Raw genomic sequence first — 25,763 nt, 5'->3', positions numbered from 1 at the left:
ATATATATATAATAAAATTAAAATGTGTCCACATGCCCTTTAACATAAAAAAGGGGATCGGTTTGATATTATGACTGTCAATAGTCTTCTCAATTTGTGTTATTGTTTTAAACACCTTGTTTTTATGTATATTTTGTAATGTACATACAAGGGTTGCGTGCAGTTCTTTACAACGGTTGGCTGACTCACTGAAATGAATGCACTCCTTTTGTTGGACAATCCACAAATCCCTATATCTAAGAGCCCATTCACACTACTGCTCGGTAGTAATGCAAGTCACATGGAAAGCGGTGTACTTTGCTAGCAAACTTGATGGAGAAGCAAATTTTGGTTTGTCGTGGTACATCACCTAAATGGGACACCTTAATGCTATGCACATTAACACACAACATAACAAGTGTCAATATGCCTCTATGTAGTAATTGCACTTAAATACAACCAGAAATGTACAAATATGTACAATAACCATATAAAAATAAAGTCACAGCAAAAATTACTTGAAAGTGCTCAAATAATGTGCTCACTAAAATTACACTATACTTTGGGTTAAAAAGCAATGTAAAGCAGACACAGTTATTTCTCATTATGCTGAACTGCATGAATGAGGTGAAGAAAAATGGTGGCAGGACTGGGGTAAGGTGCTTAGTCTGACTGTGCCTGCCACCTCTACAGCTGTGCAAGTTCAGCTTAGAGTGAGAGAGCTGAGAAGGAAGCAAATACCGCTTAAAGGCAAAGTATTTGGAGAGTAAAATGTACACTTCCCATTCTTGGAGCCGGCATGTGACACTGCAGCTGTCACACGCCGGCTCTATAAATTGAGTGATACAAACCGTTGATTGATCAGCTCATGGTTTCTCCCTGAAGAGAGTGATGATTGTCAGTCACCGCTTCCCACAGGGATTCCCCTTCCTTCTCTGTTCCGCCAGTGCTTATTGGAGGGACAGACAGGGGAGGGGGCGGCACAGCTGGCTCTGGCTCTAGAGAAGCAGGCCACCCATCAATCTGGCAGTGGGGTGGATCCTTACAATATTGTTGGGATCCTTCCCAGCTGCGGCGCGGATTTGCACTGTCTGCTAGATGTTGACTTTGGGTCACAGGAGTACATTAACAATTGTACTCCTGTGACCTAGAAGAGAATTAAAGCCAAAAAAGGGTTTGGCTTTAGCTCTCCTTTAAGCACAACCTAGAAGAGTGAAATGAAGGTAAAGTCATAAAAACTGTACTAATTTTTAACAATTTAGTTTAAAGTATTTTAGGGAAAACTGCCGAAACTTAAAGCGGAAAGTAAATCGCATTGTAAATGTTTGGTTGTTGTCCTATAGTGCAAGTATGCACAGCATACTTGCACTTTAGGACACAGTTACTTTACAACTGTGCAATTCTCCAGTACTGTCGGCTTTGATTGTCAGCTCTTTCCCCCGCCGCCGCTGACACTTCGAGTTCCCAGAAGTACTCTTCGGCCATTTGGTGGCCACTGATAATGCAACTCCTACGCATGTGTACGGGAGTTGCATCCTCACAGACACCTGGCCTATTCACGACATGCACCGTACAGTGTAAACAGAAAATAAAGAGAAAAAAATCACTGTGGGAAAGAGGAAGATTTTTTTTGGCAAAAAATACTTGCTTGGTATGTCTTCTTCCAAAAATTCAGACCCCCCAGCAACTTTTATTCTGTTTACTTTACCACCACCTTTAACAGAATGGAAGATCTGAGGAACAAATATTTCCGTACAAACATTATAATCCCACTGAGTAAGAAAGTTGTACTGTGCTACACTCGAGCCATAAATATGTGTGTGTAATATCACAAGTGTGGTCAAATTCTTGCATACATATTTAACAATAGTTTTTTTTAAGGTTTGATATCTTATTCAAAAGTACTGTAAATAAAATGAACTGTAGCATTAAAGTGGATACACCTAATCACTAATGTAATTACAGAGGTTGTTTTCAATCTGTTTTTCAAATCTTCAAAGACTTCAAGTGGCCTTGCTTAAACAATGTCAGAAAGCCAGCCCTGTCTAATAATGTGGAGCCACTGCTGAAACAAGTGCATACAGACAGGAAGTGGCTGAAAGAGGCTGGATAAAATCAGCAGCAAAGAGGGAAAAGAAAAAAAAAAAACACAGGTTTTTTGTCTCACCTCTAAAATCTGTTTCTTGAAGCAGATATGTATGCAGGGTATGCAGCTCCCTTCAGTTGATTGGACACTGGCAAATCAAGAGACTAACGACAAACATGTATAGGGCCCTATTTATAGTTGTGAATGGGGTTGCTTTGGTGAGCCTTATAAATTGCCTTGTGAAACTCACACAAACAACTCCTGATGGAAAGTTCTATACAAAGCAATGAGAGCTCACAGTGCTCGCAGGCGTTGGCATCTACTCGCATATGCTGCGATTTACCTGTGGACGAAAGCGGGGGTGCGGGGTGAACTCCCCATGTCCTGTGATCAAGAAACCATATTTTATGAAAAGAAAAGTTTTTGATACACAATGCTTCAGCAAACTAAATGTCATTCAGTTAGGGTTTAGATCTACTTTACAAATATTTTAAACACAGTCCAGTATTACTTATAACTGATGAGTAGCACTAGGATATTTATCCCAAAAATGCGTCAGTGTAAAAGGGCCTTTGTTCTGGAACAGATGGTGTTAATTTCCACTTACCTAGATATGAATCACTGTTATACCGATAACATTCACTCTGCATTTTTTTATTTTTTTATTGTTATTGTTCTGTCTATTTTTTTAGACAGAATGATTTTTTTTATTTTTTTCATGTTATTTTTTATGTCTATTTTTTTTAATTTTTTTTCGTCTTTGTTGCTTGTTTTTTTTAACATCCTGCCGGTTCCGCCCCCCTGCGACGCATACGCTCGCAAGGGACGGAACCCGGAAGACTGAATTCGGCATCGGCCGCAGAACACAGCGCGGCTCGAGGGACAAGGTAAGTAAATGCTATGCGGCTTTCCCGAGTGTAGCTCGTGGGTTACCGCTTATGGTATGGCAAAGTAACCCCAAGCTACACTCAGGAATACCGCCAGGGAGGTTAAAGGAGCAATGCAGTCTTTTTAAAGCCTTTATGAATATATGTGAAAATCAAGCAGCTTAAATGTAAATGTTATTTGTGTGTCAATGTGATAAAAAAATTGATTGTGTTTAGTTTGTAACTGCATGTATACATGTTGGGCAGCCACATTGGATTACTACAAAAACCGGCTCAACCTCATTAGTACCCGTCTCATACTCTTACCACCTCACTAGAACCTTCCAGGGAGAGTCATACTGACTGACTGGTACTAGGTACTAAGAGATCTAGGCTGCTTGGGGTGCAGAATTTTCTTAATGGCAAGAAAAAGTAATACCAATGGAATTTGGTATGCCTTATTGATAAAAAAAAATGTTTTGTACTGTGTAAAGCCCTTCCATGTGCACCTTGCTTTTAAGGCTAGTTAGAAATTGATTTGTGTGTTTGCAGTTTTTATTTTGCGGTGTTGAAATCTGTGCATGTTAAAGCTCCTGCTTCTCTATATAGTTCAGATATACACAGACATACAAAGGGATGTCATATTCTCTTAGTACAGACATTCTGCTTAGTAATGCTGTATAGTAACTGTGCGTTACTGCTCCTCTCTTTAAATGCAACATTAGACAACTATTGTGAAAATAAAAAAAAAAGAATCTCATTCAGAAAGTATAGTTGCTGAAAACACACTATTGTTCTACATTTGAGTACACTGAAATGTGAGGAATATGCCTGAGCATATGCAGATGAAACAGCACATAGAGCATGTCACCACTCACATTTCTGTTTACTATAATATAATATGCTGTATGATGAAGAAAAAAAAAAAAAAGAAATCTATGGCACCCAAAGGTAAAGGGGGAAAAATAACAAATACTTACGGGAATTGCTGTCTATGCTGCTGACACTATCCGCATGTTGCAGGTTGTGCTTGTGGAGCTGCTTGTACAGGCTGAATTTGGCAAATTTTCTGGATTTACCCATTCCTCGTATCTTGGAGTTATCCAGCACCTCTTCACCTTGCTTGCTCTGTACTGGGAAGTTGGTCTTTCTCTCAGATTTGTCTTCACCATTCAAAGCATGACTGGATTCCGACAGGGCCTGACAACACACAAAGTTTATTGGTCACCTGGTCACCTTACAGAAATAACCATTTTACTGAAACCAGTAAAATGGCCATCAAGCCAAAAGCACAACTAGCATGCAATGTTGTGTCTCATTTAATAGGTATGATACTGTAATACACAGAAAACAAGGTTTGTAGCCCTTTTAATACCCGAGCACGCTTGACAGCTTTATTGGTCCATACAGCAACACAATTAATGGGATTCTCAAGAAACATTACACGAAACGTTGCAGCAAAATAGAAAGGAGTACAGTAAACGTTTTTTCTTGCTGGGTAATGCTGAACCTGTAGCAATTGATTTGTTGATTAAAAAAAAGGGTAGGCAAAGTCTACCTAAACAACAAAGATTTTTTTTTTTAGGGTATAACCTAGAAAGACCCCATCAAAACGGAGTTGTGGACTGGATGGCTAACTGGCTGGCTTCAATTATGACCTGGCTGGCTGGCCTGGTTGCCTGACTGGCTGCCCTGAGTTCTGGCCTGGCTGGTTGGCTAAGGCACTGAGCACAAATCATGTCGGCCAAAAATGGTACTATGGGCAAAATGCCGATAGTAGATAAATGGCCGAAAATGCGGGGCATCCCTAATTTCTCTCTTCCCTGCTCGGCACCGGCTGCAAGATTCGGTCTGTGTCCCCTCCTGTGTTGGAGGAGGCATCAGGGATCGGAGTAGACACAAAGCCGATCCAGCTGCTGGCACCAAGTGGTGAGGAGGGAAGCCGTCAGGAGGCAGAGCGGGGCTATGTGGGGAGGAAACAGCTGTCAGGAGGCCGAGCGGGAGGACAGCTCAACTCCTGTGACAGGCAGAGCAGTCAGGATTAAGAGTAGGGCACAAACACTCAGCGATCAGTACTGATCGCTGAGTATTTGTATATAACTGAGGATGTAGTAAGCTTACTAGGTCCCCAGTTATGAATGAACAAGAAGTGCTCTACCTCACTTCCTGTTCAGGCATGAATGTGGACATAGTAAATGATACTATTTCAGTTTATGAATGGACAGGAGCACTCTCTGTAGAAGCTTCCTGTTCATCCATAACAGGAGCTGCGGAAAAGAGATTGAGGACTGTGTCCTCAATCTCTTTTAAAAGGGAAATATCAGGAGTCTGTTAAGACCCCTGTTATTTCCCCAAAGTCTCTAATAGTAAACTACAAAATAAATAAAAACATTTAAAAATAAATTTAGCACATTTTAGAAAGTTTTGAAAAAAGTAATTTTCAGTTTTGGCGTGACAATCTTTTTAATTTTGGTTTTGGTCTAAAAAATTTAATTTGCATCCCTACTAATGACTTGTGCAGCTGAGATCTTTTGTTAATTTGTTGGCATTTTGGACTGTATGCCAACTTAAAATCATGAGCTATAAATTATGCGAGAAAACTATGCATTAACCTAAAACAAACTAGAAGTAAAATCTCAATTATATCAAAGAACTGCTGTATTTACAGTGCATGATGTTTACAATACTAACCATGTTTAGTGCATTAGTTGACTGTGCTGCCATAATTCTCTTGACACTGCCAACATCTGTGAGCCTGTGCTCATCATCGTCCCATCGACCATATGCCAGGTCAATTCCTCCAACAAAAGCCACAGACTGGTCGATCACAACTATTTTTTCATGGTGTGCCCACAAGTAGACAGACGATGACATGTGATCTGGATGTCTCATCACCTGTACAAAAACAGAAAAAAAATGGATTATGAGAAGATAAAGTTTAATGAACTTGCAAAATATAGCCTTATGCTTGGATGCTCCAATCCTGAGAAACCTTCATGCGCGGTCCACTTGGAGACCAATTGTTCTGGGAATGTCCATCTCAAGGGTTCCCCCCAGCTCTAAAAAGGTTCCTCCTACTGAATTTTAGCACTCCCAACGCAATGTCAAAGTCAGCTAAAGAAACCAGTCAGAGCTGCAGGGGACCCAGAACATTCACATTCCTAGAAGTATCAGTTTCCCAGTGGACTTTGGGGGATGATTTCTCATGAACAGAGTGGTGTTTGGCAATGTGGGTGGCAGGAGTGGTATGTACGCCTTTCTCCCTGGGACACTTTTGAATAAAGATAAAGTATACTGTAGAGTTAAAACATACTTCATCCCTGACAGAACAAAATAAAACAATTTGCTGTCCTAATTTACATATCTATGTATTGTATTAGATTAAATATATTTTGCAGACATCCTTCAGTATTTAGGATTGGATAACTATAAGTTTAGGGTATAAGTTTAACAGTAATAAAATAACAGCTGTTCTGTCTTTCTGAGATACAAGTGTGAAAAAAATGACTCCTTTAAAGCCTTGGCTATTCAGGCTCCACCTGGCAGACACAAGGCAGTTCCATAATACACTGGCCGTGCTCAAACTTACACTCTATTCCTTTCTTTAATGTAAAATACTATTGCTGAAAACAAAGTACTGCTTAGAAACAATAACAAAATGTTTTTAAAGTAAAAAATGATATTTTCCATACCTTAATGTTTGGGTGTAGTCGCATTAGGGTCCTCTTACTGTATTCACTATTAATACCCAATGCCAATTCAACTTCCTTATATAGCATGATAAATATCTTGACTCCTTGTTGCTGTAAAAAGCACAGAAATGTAGCAATACTAACATTAGTTTCCATTAAGCTTTCCATTACTGTATATAGAGCAATAAAGAAGAAACAAAATATTGATTAGAGTGGTGGTGGCCAACTTTCATGATACAGGGGGCCTCAAGTGCAACCCCTCAGATCACCCAGGGCTCGCACATAATAATCAATGAATGTAATACTTCAGGAGACACTCAGACTGCTAGCATGCTATAGGTGTATTTGAAGACGGGACATATTTCTCGAGTCATACTTGAGACACATTACATAAATGAGATTGTGAGAAACCACTATTACAGCCACTTTACAAATCAGTGCCTTCAAAATGTCCCTCCACGTCCTAACATCCACAAAAAGAGAGATAGCAAAATCATGGCTCACAAATAAGCTGAGTGTATCCAATGTTAAGAGACACGTCAATTGGGTAATGTCACATGAGAAGAGGGTGGCTCAACTTGAACTCACCATGCCCAAATTCGAAAAAAATATGGTCATGCTGGTCAGAGGCACATGCACCACCTGACCATCTGCCAGCTCCTCCTCTTATGAGGATATTCTCATAATGATCTCTCGTACTCTAGTTGGATTCCGGCGTTCCACCTGACATCTCCACTCCTACCCCCCCCTCATCCTTCTTCTCCCTTCTCTATCTCTTCCCCATTCCTCCTGATCTCTTCTTTTTCAGCCTCCTCTTGCACCCCTCCTATCCCTCTACTATATCTCTTTATAAGCGTATCTTAAGATGTAAGGCCGCCCACCTTGATGGTACGGCTTACTCTGAGCTCACAAATGGAGACCTGAGCCGCCAACTTGATGCTGGACCCCAGTCCCTCATAGGCTACCTCTTATACCCACCATCTCATCAGCTCGTCTCCCGGACGTGCCCAGAGAGACCAACTTTTTGCTCACATGATGTACCTCCTTAGTACTTTATAATAAGCACCTATTATCCTGTCAGAAAGTCACGAGCAACTCCTTACTGCAGTGTTTTACATTGTTCATGCATACTTATGCAATGTATGGTTTGTTACTGCTGCCATTTATCTTCTGCATAATAAAAATTCAGATGAGAAAAAAAAAATACTTTGACAACCCTCTCACCAAGATCTATTATAAAAGATCTGAGGGAAAAAAAACAAAAAAAAGTGAAAAGGGATAGAGAGCAAAGAAAAAACGTCAGATAGTGTATAAGGGATACGCTGAGCCATTTTACTACTAGCAGCCATCGTAAAGATTAATTTAACTTTACTGTCTTTAGTAAGCACCTAGGTAAAGAAAACACTACTCAATGTCTACAGGGGTCCTAAAGGCTGCACAATAGTTGGCAAAGGGCTGCATGCAGCCCCTGGATCGCAGGCTGGGCACCAAGGGATTAGAACATATGATCATTTGATCAATACAGGCTCGATGCAAAGGTAGGTTTACCATGTATTTAACACAGGTATTCAATGAAAAAAAACAAAAAACTTTTTTCAATATTTTTTGCCGTTTTTAATGTATTTCTGGGTGCATCATTTGAAAAACACAATATGAATGTCATATCACAAACCATTAAGTCACAAATTAATTGTTTTAATCAGTAGTTTGTTTTTTTCGTTGGATTGCCTTCCTTGCCGAACATCGAATAAGGACAGCTTTAGGGTTGCCATAACGGCTGGTGCAGGGTTGCCATATCTGACAATTTATTGCCAAACTTGGCAACAAGTTATGTGACTTGCTGACATCCTGGAAACGTGGAGAAATGCCAGATTTCTGTAAATTATTAGAAATGTCAAATAGACTATAAAAATACTGGGTCACCACATCGGTTGTCCGTTCAGTTGCTAATCAGCTTTGATTAAGTGCAGATGTTGATCATTCATTGCAATTTCTTTCTGTGATTTTGAATGGATTTGTGTTTTTCATATCAGTGAATGAAAGTGTTTTGATCTGCAGTCTTTAGCCCCTTTTTATACTCTTTTATGATTTGAGAACCTTGTTGTGTTCTGAGGACTGTGGTAATTTGTGAATCATGACCGGGCTGTGGATGAGTCAACAGTTCAGTTAGCTTTTGTTACATTTGTGGGCAATTTGTGATGAACAAACATTAAAGAAACACAACACCTTTAATTAGAAATGTGTACAATGCCTAATTTGGAGTGAAACTAGATCAAGACAAACCATGGGTTCCACAAAGTATTTTTTTTTTTTTGGTGTGTTGGAGGCTCTAAGAAAATAGTTTTAAGGCAAACATTAAGCATCTGGATTTGGTGCGCCAAAGATATGAACGGAGACAAAAAAGAACTATGACTACTGTTGTTGATGTTAAAAGCTATGACAAAACTAAAAAAGCCTTTTTCCATCCAATCTTCCATCAGCTTTACAACATGTTCCTCACTACCCAGAAATATCCCCTTCCAACAGAAATATTGGAAGAATGACTTAGTAATTCTGATTTAGATACTGATTATGAAGAATTGTAGTGCGATATAGAAGTCAAGACCCACAATTCTTCACTTAATCTGAACTAAACAACTGGGAGATTGAGATTACCCAAGGATTCTGCTAAACCCTTAGGCTCCAGATTAAAAATAAAAAAAATATTAGCAGCTGGAACACAGACATATTTGTATAGAAGCCAGGAAAAGGAGTTTACTCCCTACTTTTCACAGAAGGGGGGTTTGGTTTACTATCGTGATATTGATGGTTTGATGCAGAAATTTGGCAAATGAGCAAAGACTTTTAAGAGTCAACACTTAGACCAAAGACACTAGACAGAAAGAACAGCTCTAGAGCCTGGAAGCAAGAATATTTTATTTGAAAATTTTGATGACCTAAAGAAAATACTTCTGCCACCTCTTCATATACATTAAAATGGGGTCTTATTAAATGGTTTGTTAAAATATTTAATAAAAAAGTGAAAAAAGCTCAAAGTACCTCTGCGAGAAATCCCCTTACCCGTCAGAAGCAACATTAAAAAAAGGATCCAAGATCATTTTTGGATTAAGTACCCCAAATTCCTATAAAATCAGCATGTTTTTTAAAATGTTATTACTCAAATTTGCAGCTCTGCGATCGACAACAAACCAGCATTTTAACTGCCTTTGCACTTGTACTTAATACCCAGAGATGTATTAGACAAAATATTAAATATAAAATACATGAAAAAAATAATAAAACAGCATCCTCAAGGACTGCATAGTTTAGATATTGCAGTAATCAATGCCACCATACTTTCTGCTATTTAACCATATTTTGTATATTAAATTAAACATAACTTACAGCTTTTCTCTTTAGGATACAATCTAGTCTCCATCGGTTTCCTTCCACCACTGGTCGCTTGAGGAATATTTCTGGACTAAGCCTTTAAAGAAAACAGAAACATTATATACTGTGTGTGTATTACATATATATATATATATATATATATATTATATTTTCCATTCTTGTGCCAGCCTTATAAAATGTAACAATGTAATTTTAAAGTATACACAGACATGTGAAGGAACAATTCTGATATATGCATTTTAGTGTAGGGCAGGGGAAGGCAACCTCGGCACTTCAGCTGTGGTGAAACTTAACATTCTATCATGCCTCGGGGAGTCATTCCTGTGGCTGTCAGAGTCTTGCAATGCCTTATGGGACTTGTAATTCCAAAACAGCTGGAGTGCCAAGGTTGCCTACCCCTGGTGTAGTGAGTTAGCTTTCTGCATTTCAGAAAAGCATCTACGATAGGGATTAATGGTATTCCATGTAAATAAAGGCACCTCAACCAATGAAAAATGCAGGGATACGAATGGCCTCTAAAAACTGTACATGCAACAAATGTAACAAAACACTTGCAAAAGCCTGTATGGCCTGGGTCACATGTATTTTTAAGTTTACACATTTTTTGGCAAGTAAAATATTCAGTGCCTCATACAGAACCTGCCTTCAGCTGTAAAGGAAAGAACCTGGTATTTCAAAGAATTTGTCTGACCCATAGGGATCCACTTCCATAAATGTCTACTGCAGGTCACTGCATATTTTTATGTAAGCAGCAAGGAAGATGAATCTAAAGTCCAAATGTACTTTAAATCTACTAGAATTCTTCTACACTTACAAAATCTGAGCTAAACATTTACTTTGTCCAGTGGTGTTTAAATATTTGTATATGGCTGTATACACTGAAAGGAAATTAAAGATATTTATCTCAGTAAATAAGCCAGACTATTGGAATAGCCATCTGTGGCAAATCATGGTGACCATGAATAGTCTAGGTGCCAGGCAAAACAGTCCACTTTGGACCCCCTCTCACACTCATCGTGTTTCTAGCACAATGGCAGTGTCAGGGCTGGAATAATGGGCCAGGTGTGGAACCCTTGGCAGGGACGAACAATGTTCAAAAAGCGCAGTAAAAAAGGATAATCCAATCGGGTAGTCAGGTCCAGTTCCGGGTCGTGGCGGGCAGGAGGAATCGTAGTCGAAGGGTCAAGCAAAAGGGTCGGTAGCCGGGAAGTCAGATCAAACAACAGGTTCACAGGAGGGAGCTGGGCGTTCACCATGAGGTAGAATAACTCAGCAATGAGTCAAGGCTCTGACCAGCTTTAAATACAAAGGGAACCCAGTACCGCCCCCTGGCTGCCAGGGCAACCAGGAAGCTTCCCCAGTCAGAGTCCAATCACAAGGCTGAGGACAAGTGGTGAAGGCTGAAGTCCTCCCCCAGCCTGAGTAGCACCTGTGGCTTGGAATGGCGAAGGCGCACTACGCTCACACGTCTGCGCACTACGCTCACACGTACGCGCACCCGGCGCGCGACCTGCGCACGAGCACTGGCCACACCAGCGTCAGATGCCCTGCCAGGGGGAGGAGGAGGAGCTACTTGTGCCCGATGCCCGTGCCTGCGAACCCGACAAGGAACGGCCCCCCTGGGTCCCTGACAGGCAGTTACGGTGCAGCATGGATTTTCATGACTATCCATGGTGATAGCAACATTTCCAATAATTTGGTGTCTAGTAAATACCCAAGCTCAACTAGCAAAAATTTCTTAAAGCTTATACTAAACATTCCTAAACACAATAAAGCTTTGAATTACAACAAAAGGATTCAAAGAATGAGGTTCACTTCTTAAAATATGGAAATTCGGGATTACAAGAGTGTTATAGAATCCCAAAGATCACCAGTTAATTACCTGTTTTGTGTTTAAAAGACACGTGCACCTTTATTGGAAATCCTGCCCCAGCGCAGTCATGCATGCGATGGGTGATCTCACTGATCCTCTGTGTTTCTATAGAGAAGGCTCCATTTAACAAGTCCTACCCTGTGGGTGAAATCAGTTTTTTTACACTAAATGAAAGTACTCTACTCTATAAAAGGGACGTTGAGCTATGGGTCAGTTAATACATGCAATATTTCACATGCTTTGGTGTCATCATGGTGTACTAATTAAAGTGTCTAATTTAATAGTAGTGACTACTGACTTACTTACTTTGTTTATGTCTACGCTAGTACCATAAAGCTTCATGAACATAAAAAAAAAGCAAAATGTCACCTTACAGATTAAACCCTGTTTAATTTTGTTTTAACCCCTTCGTGACTGACGACGTACAGTGTACGTCGCCAGCATCGGGGCTGTTTAAACAGACTCCCGGCGACTTTTGCCGCCGGGACTCTGTTTAAACTTGTAGAGCCGACTGTCGGCTTTACAACAGAAGCGATCCTGGCAACTTACCTGTCGCCAGATCGCTTCTGCGTCCCGAAGAAGGGGCCGCCCCCCCGCCGGACACCCCCGCCGTGCTTCCCGGGCTCCGTTGCCCCTCCTACGGGCCCGGGACCGGCGATCTTTGTGTCCGCGGGGAGCTGGGGAGGAGGTCGACGAACTTCCGTTCATCGATCCCCTCCCCGTTCTATGGGACCGGGAGCGATGCAGATTGCATCACTTCCGGTCCCTGGGCTGTCAGTTCTGGGCTCCTGCAGCCCAGCTATAAGCTATTGAAGTGCGATCTGCACTTCAATAGCTTATTTCCAGTGTAAAGGTGACACTGAGGGTCTTTTGGACCCCCAGCATCACCTTAAAGAGGACCTGTCACCACCATCTGCTATTACATGGGGGGGCTTGCAAGCCCCCCCATGTGATAGCAGTCAAAGTAAAGTAAAAAAAAAAAAAAAAAACTTTTTAAAATTAAAATGAAATAAAATAAATCTAATAATAATAAAAAAAAATTTAAAAGTACCCCGCCCCCGCGAGCACGCGCGTCGCCACGTAAACACGCGTCGGGTGCGCCTACGCATGAAAACGACGAACGCGCTACACATGTTGGGTATCGCCGCGCACGCCGGAGTGAGAGCAATAATTCTAGGGCCAGTATTTTGGGGTATCTCTAAATTGATGACCTGTGGGGGCTTTTAAAGTGTCTTTTATTGATTTTTTGGGGTACTGCAGTTTTTCGCCGTTTCACGGTCGCACGCAATCTGTAAACTGGGCATGTTGGGTATCGTTTTACTCGTTGTAACCTCATCTTTTATATTTCATTAAAAAAATGGGTAATTTGTTGTGTTTTGGGGCATTTAATTAAATTTGTCACTAAATTTTGGGGTTTAATAAGGAGTTGCGCTAATATTGCGCAACATAAAAATTTTCAACTACCACCATTTTATTCTATAGGGTCTTGGCATTCAGAAAATATATAATGTTGGGGGGTTTTACGTCATTTTCAGGCCTAAAATGTGGAATATAACATGGGTGCAAAAATGGAAAAAAGGGCCTCAGTCATGAAGGGGTTAATTATTTGCAAAAGAAACAACATTGACGCATGCTATGTTTTGTTTGTGTGCCATCTGTGCATGATGCATTGTGTGGGTATCTGAGAATAATTGAGGGGGAAAAAAAGAAAAAAAAAACAGTGAAACTGAAAAATGTTTAGCAGCATATGGCAAAAACTCAGATTTTAAACTGGTCCTATCAGTAACATGAGTTTTTCATTTTGTGTACAGTTATCCTTCAACTGACTCTTTTTTCCAGTGTCTTAAGGTGGCCATACACAAATAGATTTTTTCATTCAGCCTGCGGGCTGAATAAAAAAAAAAATCTAAGAGACTCCGTCCATCCACGCTAAACTACACAAATGGATGATCCTTCCCTCCCAGACTATTGCATTCTGAAAGCCGATGCCCATTGCTGTGGGAATACCTGAATGATGACTGCAGTCACTGTACGGCCAACAATTTTCCACCCAGCTTCTTCAAAATAAGAAAATTGAATAATTAATGTTTTGGTCAAGCAGAGTGGTGCTGACAGGGTCACACACAGCTAAATTTTCAGTTAAATCAGCAGGACTCGGTCGACGTTCAAGCAGTGTATGGTCAGCTTTATATTCACCAATCTTTGATGTGTACAAATTAAATAATGTTAGTTCAGTTCCTTTCATACCTATAGAAAGACCATTCACCATTGTTATTTATAATAGATGGTCTTCTCTATAGGGATGAAAAGGGATTTTTCTGTGCATGCAGAGAAGCAGCAGGTGCCTGGGTGGGGGACTTTGCAATGGTGCCTGTGCAGCTCCCAGTGCACACATGCTTGGACAGGCGAGTAAAAGACTTTGGGGTGGTGCAAGCAGAGGGAAGGCAAGTCAGTTAAACTATACAAAAACACAGATATTCTTTAATTTTCACATGTATAATGATCATTACAACCTTTAATCCAGTTATAGTAAGATGGGTTTAAAAGGAATCTAAAAGCCCTACACTACACCAGTGCAAAGCACAGCAGAGTTCTTGAGAGAATGTCATCATTTCCATCACAATGTAAAAAATAAGGGGCTTATTTATACTTCATTTCAGGATAGAGGGCAGAGCTATGAAAATCCTTTTTACTTCCTCATTTGTGATGAAAGCGATGACATGTAAATACCTTTCATTCAAGAAGGGTCTTCTGTGCTTTGTAAAGTTTAACAAATGCTGCAAAAGGACACATTTACCTACTGACATTCATAACTCTTATTTACCCGATGCTTGGTTTTCAGTAGCTAAGGTTTTATTATATATGTGAAGTGAGAAATTCCAATCTGAACTCTGGACAAACCACTAAATACACAGTTGAAACCCATATATGAGAACTATTTTACATGGCAACATACTTTTACTTCTGATTTTATTTAGCTATTTTATTGATGCACACACCCCTGCAACACGGCATAAACACCGCTTAATTTATCCCAGTTAAGAGATTGGGTGTCATCACCTCCTGGTCCTAGCCTGATGACTTGGTAATGTGGAAGATGTTCCATGCATCAGATGGACAGTATTGTGCAATGCAATAAAACCTGGTAGGCCGACACTGCCAGACCCCTCTGAGTGACTGTGTAAGTTTATATGAAGACGAAAAAGAAGAAGAATACCAACTGCATTTAAACATACATTTAATTACTGTTTTATATACACTAGAAATAAAACCCTGGGCATGAGAAAATAAATACTCCTGCAGTGGAGCCCCCAGCAACAATGTACAGGTTTAATTACTTGTTAAGTCTTGGGGAGAAAGGAAGAGGCTATATTACCCACTATATTCTTTGCTTCGGTAGGCTCCCTTCATCTGTGCGACCCACAAAGCCTCCCAAGGCACTTCTGGCCAGTCCAGAGTTTCCCTACTCCACATACAATGCAGGACTAATAGCCCCGCATTGTATGTGATGAGACTAAGGGACCCACTACATCCTGGAACACCAAGGATCGGCATGTGTGGCCTCTTCCGTAACCCCTAGACTTATTTTTCTGCAAGGTTTTCCTTTTTTCTATCCCAGAGTTGGGCTTCAAATAGTTTTTTTCTTTGCATATACCTAGAATTCAGCTTTAAGCTTTGCTTCATTTTTTATCCATGTTTCCATGGCAGTGCCAAGAGATCAGGCTGCATGACAGTAAGGTTTAAATGGCAATGAAATGCTCCAACAAGCTTGTAAAATTAGCTGCGGAGGAATAAAGCTGGAAATAAGATGACAAGTCTCACCTGACTTTCCACAATCCGTTTTTTTCTGCAACCTCTGCTTTAAAAAAGACACTACAGTCTTTCAGACCTGCTCCTTCACCTAATTCGTCAGTACTGGCAAAATGCAAACGAGATGGAGCTGTGACTCTAATATGGGACAGAGTTCAAATATCTCTCCTCAACTCTACATTAAACCTGTTACTAAACCTAGATTTACTGCAGACATACATTAGATTTAAATCCTGCTGCTGTTTTTATTACAGGACAGGACATAAAGAGGATTATTACATTTCACTTAGGGTCACACGGCTCATTGAAGATCCTGGCACATACCGACTCTATATTTACTAGAGTCAACTGGACAGATGCCAAAGGCTGCCATCTTATGTCACACTTCTAGGAAAGTGTGCAGGGCTTCACAAGGCACTGATCTAAACATTCCTGCTGCCGGGATGCTGTCTAGTCCAAAATGTGGGAAGTAAATATATGCATTTGTTCGCACAGCGAGACAAAACAATTTGCAGTCTGCATTCTCATTTCATAGAGATAAAAATTAAGTGTTTTCAAAAGTTAACTATCCTTTCCTATACACCTTATTTTAAGAACACACTAAAACTTTGAGAACAGAGATGCCTTCATATTTAAAGGTAACCTTGTACAATGATGAAGATACACATCAGGTTCCACGGAAGGACATCAACTCAGTTGGTTAAGTGTACTAATAAATTAAGTAAGCAACTATTGCTGAACGCATTTTTGAAAATGCAATGCACCTGGCTGTTAGGATAATGCGAAGGCTGGAAATTTTATGTCACCGATTCACAACAATCTTTAGTAGCAAGCATATGTATGCTTATTCACAAAGTATTGAGAGCAAAGCTCACCAGGCAACAAGCATTTTTAGAATGAGGCCAGCAATGGCAGCCTCTGTACTTCTTTCAGTACAATTATTAGATTGCTGAGGTCTCCTCTGCCTCCAGATCCTTAAATTTGTGGGGCCCTAGGTACTAGCCTAGGTCACCTACTGGGTAAACTAATTAGGGTTCAATTCACTGCTCTTCACACGCTAGAGTGTATGCAAATACTCTCAAATAAATTCCCTTGTCCCTTTTGCTTGTGCTCAGGCCATACGCTGGTAGATTTCCAAACAAACCTTTGTACAAAAGATCTTTCTTTTGACTTTCTATTAGTTGATGGGGTCAAATCAACAATTAATGTTTAACGTAGTGACAGAAAAAGTCGAAAGAACAGGATAGAACATTTTTCTTGAACGGATGAAATTCTAACAGTGAATGTGGTTTTCATTCTGCAAACTCCATTCATTCCAAAATCGAATGTTAAAATAAAATGAAATTTCGTTTGACATTTGTCAAGTGCCTGATGGCATTATTGGGTGGGAAAGAAAGATCTTTTGTTGGGAAATCTACTAGTCTATGACCAGCTTGAGAGTGCATTTCTGTGTGCTTTTGCGAACTTCTGACCAATCAATCTGCAGAGTGCTGTTTTTTTTTGTTTTAAAGAATGCAGCAAGGCGAGCAAGCCTGAATGTACAAATGTAATCAGATTAAAAATGATATATCATCAGCTGCAATCTGTATTTGATAAATATATAAGCATGCTGACAAAATACCCTTATAGAAATGGCAACAGAGCACACTTTTAAGAATGTGTTTATCACAAAAAAACTGCATGTTATGTATGGAGAGTTGATGCAAAATAGAAGGGTCCGTTCATACTAGCCTATCTGCTGAAATGCTGCGCTTCAGCTACATTGGCTAGTTCACTGCATGGGCTAGGGTGCTTTGCAGGGGTGGACTGGGGCAGGGTGGCAATTGCCCCCCGGGCCTCTCTGATGCCTTTGAAGATGGCCCCCGCCGCAAGCACTTTTTCTCTCCCATCTCGGCAGCAGCAGCAGAGCGGCCAAGAGGGGAAAGATGAAGTGCTTGCGGCGGCGGAGAGAAGCGAAGAAGCAGCTCGGCTGCTTTTGGCAGTGCCCGATTTAACGATCGTGCTCCTCAGCGGCCACAGCAGTTTCCCCCGCCCACCTCAGCTGCCATTGGTGTGAGAGGGAGACTGCAGAGCTACAACTGGACGGCTGTTTAGTTCGGCTGAGCGGGACATAGAGAGCGGGCACCACAAGCCGAACGGGCAGGCAACCTCGCTGTTCCCCCCACCATCCCCAGGAGAAGAGCACCTGAGTCAAGAAATCTCAGTAAGTCCCTGTACTGTCTGTGTGACATCTGACCTCTACTGTGCGTCACACCCTGACCTCCGCACTGTGCGTCGCACCCTGACCTCCGCACCGTGTGTCGCACCCTGATCTCCGCACCGTGCGTCGCACCCTGACCGCCGCACTGTGCGTCGCGCCCTGACCGCCGCACTGTGCGTCTCACCCTGACCTCTACACGGCATACTGACCTCTGCACTGTGCGTCACACCCTGACCTCTGCACTCTGCGTCACACCCTGACCTCTGTACTCTGCGTCACACCCTGACCTCTGTACTCTGCGTCACACCCTGACCTCTGTACTGTCAGGGTTATTCACAAAGCTGCCGAACGCTGTTCGGCTATTCACTTCAGGCTTGTATGGCAGATTAAAGCCATACATCGGCTGGCTTCAGGTCGGCCGAACATGCAGAGCAGAAGGAGTTCGACTCAGCCGATCCAACTTCTGGATCGGCTGAGCCGAACCTCCAGCAGGCTACTCTCATAGGGGCATTCGGCTCGGCTATTCTTCAAGCAGAATAGAAAAGTGGAGAAAAAAAAAGTAGAAAACGATTGGGCGGCGCCAGCAGTGACAGCTAGCTCCGCCCAACTGTTTCCTATTGGCCGGGAAATGAATAACAACTAGCTAACCAGGGGATGCTGAACTGTCATTACAATGAGAACTTTGCAGAGTCTGCTCTTTCTTCCTTTATTGTAATGACAGATCTGTGTCCCCTGGTTACATGGTAACCAGGGGACGCTGAACTGTCATTACACACAGATTGTGTATCCCGAGATTGTGTATAGAGATTGCTGCTTATATGGGTATGCCATTCTCGTCAGGAGCCCACACTCAAAGGCAGCCACACAGCAGATCTGGGGAGCCGGAGGAAGTGGAGGGGAGGCGCTGCTGCTGTCAAGATGGAGCCGACAACAACTATTCCCTGAGGGAGCGAAAGAGCCGGCTGGCAGAGTTCTTATTGTAATGGCAGATCAGCGTCCCCTGGTTACTTGGTAACCGGGGGACACTGAGCTGTCACTGCAACTGGCCGGAGCCAGCCGTGAGATCACAGCTGGCTCCGCCCAGTTGTCAGTTGCGAGGCTTTCGGCTGGCCAACGGTCAGCCGTTCGGCCCGCTTTGGGTTTCACTGCGGCTCAGTCAAGCCGAAGCATATGCCTTCGGCTCGACTGAGCCGCTCGGCCAGCTTCAGGAGCTGTAGGGCTATAGTTAATAGCACGTACAGCAGGCCTTCGGTTCTACTGAACCGAAGAGCTCAGGCAGCCGAAGGATCAGCCGAAGCTACGTCAGCACTGACCGAGAGACATGTTAAAATGTAAAAAGCAAAATCAAATAAAGTAGATCACTATAAAAATTAACCCCTTATGGTGATTATCTGCAGTTAAGCTGCAGATTTGTTTTTCACCCTAAATAGTACATTTTTAGTTTTACCCCCTCATGACATACAGAGTACTCCTTTATCACTGAGGGGGTTATTCACTAAGCTGCCGAAGGGGGGTTCAGTCACTGCACCATGGTCCTCTGGGTTGTACTTGCAAAAGTTGCCAGTCAGCCCCTGGTGCTTTGACTGCTCTGGTAGTGTACCCACTACACGGTTTACATTTTTTCTTTTTAAACGTTATTGGTGGTGTACAATGGATACACTTCATTTAGGACCCTGCATTGCAGCGTGGTCCACAGGACCACGTGACATGTGGTGGGATCCTTTGTGCTGGTATAAAATGGAGCATATTTGCATGCATCGCAACATAGCACTCCATCCATCAGACCCGAGCTGTGTTGTAAATGGGACACATAGAAAACCATTATTTTCCTAGTGGAGTCTTGCACTGATCCAGTGTGGCAGAGCGCAGGTCACAACTTTGAATGGGCCCCAAATGCGACTTGAGCAGTGAAGTGCTCAAGTCACATCCACCCTTTTCCTTCTCACTTGCCCATTCACAAAATGCCTTGTATTTTTCTCAAAGAATACAAGGTATTCTATTACTGGAGGAGGAGAGCAGGGGACAGTGATATGACATATTTCTCCTCCGCTAATCACAAGATGCCTTGTATTCTTAGAGAAAAATACAAGGTGTTTTGTGAATGGGTGAGTACAGGCAGGGATGAGGGGAGCACTTCAGTCGCATAACGCGCTTGCCAGTGCAGTGTGTAAATTATAATTTTTTTCCCGGAATTGGGCTTTAACACAAAAGGCAAGAAAGAAAAACCTTGATTATTTTTTTCCACAACAAAGCAGACAAACAACAATTTTTCACACTGTTTATCCTGAGAAGGGAAATTGACAAATGGTGTTTATTTTTATATTGTAAACAAGAAAAAAAAAAAAAAGAAAGTAGTACTAACCACCAATCTGTAATGAAAATTTCATCTTTCGCTGCTTCCATAGCATCTGCCACATCATTAAAATACCCCTTCGCATTGACATACCTAACATAAAAAACAAAGTAATAGAGTGTTAAATAAGGTCAAAACTAGTCACCGAAAATAACCCACCTCCAGGCATTTGTGAACCCACTCTATAATTGAGGCACCTTGTGACTCTGCAATAACAGGGGTCATATCTCGTCTTGCTGATAATAAAATGTTGCAATAAGAATGCAAATTGTGACTATAACTTTTGCTGAAATAACCTGTTACAAGCGCTGTGATTTACAGATGATTAATTATTTGCCGAATTGCAAGTGAAGCCATCACGGGAAATAAAAGAGATTTGGTGTCATTAGAAATGTCTTACAGTGGTTAAACTTGAAGGCAATGAAGTTAATATTCATTTAATGCCAAATTACACGCAGCATTTAACTATGCTGGAATCAATTGGAAATGGACTTTAGTAATTGTAAAATGAAAAAGGAGTTATTGGAATACTGATTATTCACAACAGAAGGTCAAATTGTCCTGTAGCCCAAGACATTTTAAAAGTGGCATCAAACACTTGGTAAGACGTGCTAGCATTTTAAACCATCAACTTGCTTCTTACAGCTCTATGGACTTCGGTGGAGATGTTTTTTTGCCCCTCTCAGTTCTACCACCAGATGCAGTAGTTATTTAAATTCCAGTTGGATTTGTTGTTTGTTTTGCAATATGAACTATACTGCCGGTAGAGTGAGACTCCTGATGCAACAGAATGAGTGATGTAAAAAACCACCAGGTGGTAAAGCCTGACTGCTCCTAACTATGACTGAAACACAGCCTTGGCTTGACCCTTAAAAGATAAAGGATATGCTGTGAGTGTTACCCAACAGTAATCTAAAAAAAAAATATGCAATAGAGAAATTTGGCAGCTGCAACTGCTGGTCTCTTCTAAAAATGTTAGCTGCCTAGCTGCTAGGCTAATGCAAAGGCTTTAATACTTTTAAGCTGAATTCTGAAAAAAAACACCTCCCCTTGCAGTAGGGTTGTCCCAGCACTAAAACTGTTAACTGGTAATTTGGGTCTAGGGTACTTGCGAAAAAGGACTTTAAATTTGCCCTGCCCAACTCCAGCAGTTTCCATACAGGCTGCAAGATCCGCGCCTGCAGCCTCTTTCCCTTATGGTGATGTCATCAAGTACAAGGCAGAATCCATAGCTCTGCATTACATGCAATGACACCAACAGACAGTACAGAAAATGCAGATGAATGGAGAGAGGTGAGCACCAACTGCCAAGAGAGCGGGTGTAAGGCAAGTAAAACAGCTTTACCCAATACCCTAGACTTAAATAAGCAGTGAACCCTTGAAGGACCAGGGCAGCCTCACTGCAAAGGGAGTTTTGTTGCACTGGCATTAGGCTTTAAATCCCCAATGCCAAGCAACTATGCAGCAAATTAAGTCAGAAGTCCTGTTTTTCATACTTGTTCAGGATATCTGTATTGAAACTAATAAAGGAGAACTATGGGGTTAAGGCTTTTCCCCATAGTTCTCCTTAGGGTAACGGGAGGACACAAAGTAGCGTCCTCCCGTCACCCTAGGCTCAGTATACCGCGAGCTGTAGCTCACGGTATACTGAGACACCGCAGTAAACCGCGAGCAGCTGAGACGCCGCAGCTGAAGCGGATCCCGACAATTGTGCCGGGATCCGCCCAGCTGCGTGACTGACAGCTGGCTCTGCCTATGTAGAGGCAGAGCCAGCTGTACCCGCCCCCTCCCCCATCCGTTCCGCCAGTCAGCGCTAGCGGATCGGAGCGGGGAGGGGGAATCCAGCCCCTCCCCTGTCACGGCATAGAGTCGTGACAGGATCGAGAGGTGAGCGAACGCCGGTATGTGATCGCTCACTTCCCGATCTACTGAGCTGACCTGTGACAGTTACATTGTCACGGGTCGGCTAGAACTATGAGGTGGGTGAAAAGCACTCACCTCTTAGTTCTCCTTTAAATTGATCCAAGAGATCGTACAACGGCACCCTATATGTGTTTTAACAGCTTCGCTTAAACTATGACGTACAAAAAGCTTTGCTGAGGGCTTATGTCAACCGGCATTCTTTTGAAATGCTGTGTTTGCTATTCAAATGCCAATCCATCTGCTTGAATGACAAATACAGCAATCAACAAGAACAGGTTGCATTTGACCTGCTTTGTCTGCAGTTCAAACACACCTCAATAGAACATGTTGCATCCAAAAAATGCATAACACAAAACACAGTCTCTGAACTGCCATGTGAACTAAACAGTTTAAGATTAATGGGGTTTTGCTGAGTAGTGTAGCATGCGTTTCAAATGCATGTCAAATATAGGGAAACAAAACCCATCAGTATGAGCACTAAGGGTGGCTATCAACGACAATTTACAAAATGCAACAGAATTAAACAAGGTTTGCAATTGGCAGGCCTTATAGGGGTTAATTCCAGAGCAATAATGAGTAAGCCTCCTATGCACTTGTCATATACAGATTTTCTACAAAATGTCCTTTTTTCTGCAGAAAGAGGTATGGCTTCTTCCCTGTAAATGCAGCTTATATAACAGTGGCTGGGTCAAGACGAAAAATCACAGCAGTGCATAGGAAAGTTTATACCAACCTACTTCTCCATAAGTGGTCACCCATACACTGTGTGGCCGGGCTTTGGCCTTGCATCAATGGCGTTGGTTTGAGATGCTTCTGAGGTCATTCAGAATTTGACAGGTGCTTTTGACCTGCTTCAAGCAGGTTTTGCATTACCAAGGCTTGTGCGGATATGTAAAACCCGTTTGGGGCAAACAAAAGGCCATCAATACAGGCTCTAAAGTACGCTAACCTTTGAGAGAGGGCGAGAGTGGGAGAGGGCGAGAGAGTGGGAGAGGGCGAGAGTGAGAGAGTGAGAGAGTGGGAGAGTGAGAGAGTGAGAGAGGGCGAGAGGAGGCAAGGGCGAGAGTGGGCAAGGGCGAGAGTGGGCGAGGGCTGGCAAGGGCGAGAGTAGGGGAGAGAGGGGGAGAGAGAGGGGGAAGAGAGGGGGAGAGTGAGAAAAGGAAAGAGGGGGAGAGTGAGAGAGTGAGAGTGGGAGAGAGAGGGCAAGAGAGCGCGTGAGTTAGAGAATTTCAGTAAATGTAAAAGAACACATTTGTTTGCATAACATGTTCTGGTATCTCAGCCTCCTTCTCCCTATTCATTTGCACACTACATGTACTCTAACAGATGACTGAGACATTCTTGGTCTAAGAAGCCTCTATAGGTTTACCATACAACCCTGTCCACACAACTTCCATGAATATATAATGCTCCCATAAGCATCAGATCTGTAGATAAGATTATCTAGCATACACAAGTCAATGATTAGATCGGTACATACCATTTGCAGAGTGTGTTTTTCTGGATGGCAGCATATGAACCAAATCTGTGAGCCGTAAGGAAGTTTTTACCATGCTTCCCAACAAATTCTTCAATAGCCTGTCCCCACCATCGGGCATGTCTGTAGCTGTTACATTTCAGGATTAAAGATCTACAAAACAAGAATGTTTCAAGTGTGATGAGTTTCTTCATAAAGTGGAACTCCAGGCAAACAGATATCCAGTTGTATTACAAGACGACATAACAAATTCTTTGCCAGCTTTAACTGGCAAAGAATTTGTTATGCCGTCTTGTGATACTCTTCTGTCATGCTGCATAGCCAGACAGGTGACACAACTATTTCTTGTTTAAGCTTTGTGGCTTTCATGTGACAAATGCCAGCTCACTGTTGATTTTTTGACTAAAAAGCAGACTGTAAAGCTTGTTATGGAAGGTGACAGATGTGCTGGTCACAATTTCCAATCTTTTAACAGGTAAGGATTTACATATATGCATTTTAGCTCAGTATTTTATCGTTTGCTTAGAGTTCCAGTTAAAACTGTTTCACTTAAAGTGACATTAAACCCTCAGATTGTTTAACATAAAACAATACTGTAATGTGTGCCTTACTGTAATCCATGGTAGTTTCCCTTCTCTTTGCTGCTCTTCCTTTTAAATCTGTATCTGTTCTCATGCTGGGCAGAACTTCTGTTTTGCAGCAGACTGCCTTGTCTCTGAAATGGATACATGGTGTCTGTGTGTAGGTTTGCAACCTGAGCCAGCACTACAGGAAGAGGCACTCAGCTGCAAAGGGAAGTTCTCCCCAAGCATGAGAAGACATGAGGATTTAAAAGGAAGAGCAGCAAAGAGAAGGGAAACTACCATGGATTACAGTAAGGCACACATTACAGTATTGGTTTATGTTAAAAAATCTGAGGGTTTAATGTCACTTTAAGATGGACCTATACTTCAAAATCAACTCTAGTTTGTTATAGTTATCTAGCTTCTCTTTCGTTTAGAGGAAAACTATAATGGTTACATGCACACATATATGTATATAGCTGAATGTAGGGCTGTCTTTAATATTGATTGGACCCTGGGCAAACATTTTCTTGGGCTGTCCTCATCAGAGTGCCCCTGTATCTTTCCTCGGCATGCAGATGGCAGATGACAGAAGCCGGCAGGCAGGGCAGGCTGCCAGTCTGTATTGAAGAAGGTATTCTTCCGTCCTTCTCTAACGCTCAGGGTGAGGCATGCACATAACATCACTGGATGTTACCTGCGCTGGGTTATGCCTGCCTGGCTGTGGATGTTCTGGCCTCTGTCACGCAGCCAGACATAACCCAGCACAGTCCACCATTTAGTGATCCATGTTTTAGGCTATTCAAATGGCAATTTGCATGAATATATATTAGAATTGCTTTATATACATTTATTGTGCAGCAAGCTAAAGTTGATAACATTTTGGTTCCAGCATAATTAAAAAAATAATAATATAGCATTAACAAAACTGCTACACAGTTCATTTTGTAATTTAATATTGTTAAAAATAGGTTTCCATTTCAATCTGCAGTTGCTGTAATTTTCGAAACCTGCCAAAATAGTCAATGTAAATGGCAACCTGGAGGTGTACCGAATGCCTTCAAAACTTCAATTTTTGCTTAAAGGATTGACTCATGGATTTTCTCAGAGGTCTTCACTAGTACATTTTATAGGCATCCCCTGCAGCAGGCATTTCATTTTTGATGAGATCCCCCATAAGGGGAGATGCCAACTCTGCAGCTTTGCTCATTAGAACACTGAAACTTGATCACGGGATTATAATGAACACAGATCCTTGGAAGTTTGTTTCGCCATGTGTTTTCCCGACTGATTTATATTACTTCTAAACAGGAAAAAGGTAGGACTCTGCAACAAAGTTTGCTAAAACCCTTGCAATGTACAATCACCCAGAGGGGTTTTTTTTTTTTCAACAAAGGAATTACACTCTAAGAAACTATTTGGTGGCATACACATAATTCCATCCAAGCTATCACAGTATGTGCACTATATCACAGCCATTCCTTTATACCTGCCTGTTTAAGAAAAAAATAATGTATGCTTAAAAAAAAAAAAGCCTGCTTAATAATTAAG

At 41.8% G+C, this 25,763-nt stretch overlaps 1 protein-coding gene across 1 annotated transcript in view; it reads right to left on the bottom strand.

The window, feature by feature from the left end:
• The window catches only part of PLD1 (phospholipase D1), an 84,889-nt gene that overhangs the window by 46,906 nt on the left and 12,220 nt on the right, over window positions 1-25,763 (bottom strand). Inside the window, exons 9-14 of the mRNA XM_018553759.1 lie at window positions 23,653-23,802; window positions 20,259-20,342; window positions 10,008-10,089; window positions 6,624-6,734; window positions 5,623-5,826; window positions 3,912-4,131 (exon numbers count right to left, since the gene is read on the bottom strand). Of these exons, the coding sequence (XP_018409261.1) occupies window positions 3,912-4,131; window positions 5,623-5,826; window positions 6,624-6,734; window positions 10,008-10,089; window positions 20,259-20,342; window positions 23,653-23,802 (851 nt within the window). The remainder of the gene's footprint in view (window positions 1-3,911; window positions 4,132-5,622; window positions 5,827-6,623; window positions 6,735-10,007; window positions 10,090-20,258; window positions 20,343-23,652; window positions 23,803-25,763) is intronic.

Source organism: Nanorana parkeri, unplaced genomic scaffold (assembly GCF_000935625.1).
Source record: "Nanorana parkeri isolate BGI_ZX_2015 unplaced genomic scaffold, ASM93562v1 scaffold129, whole genome shotgun sequence".
In the NCBI taxonomy this organism is placed as follows: domain Eukaryota; kingdom Metazoa; phylum Chordata; class Amphibia; order Anura; family Dicroglossidae; genus Nanorana; species Nanorana parkeri.
Note: the sequence above shows the minus strand (reverse complement) of the source record. Positions and strands in the feature narration are given on the sequence as shown.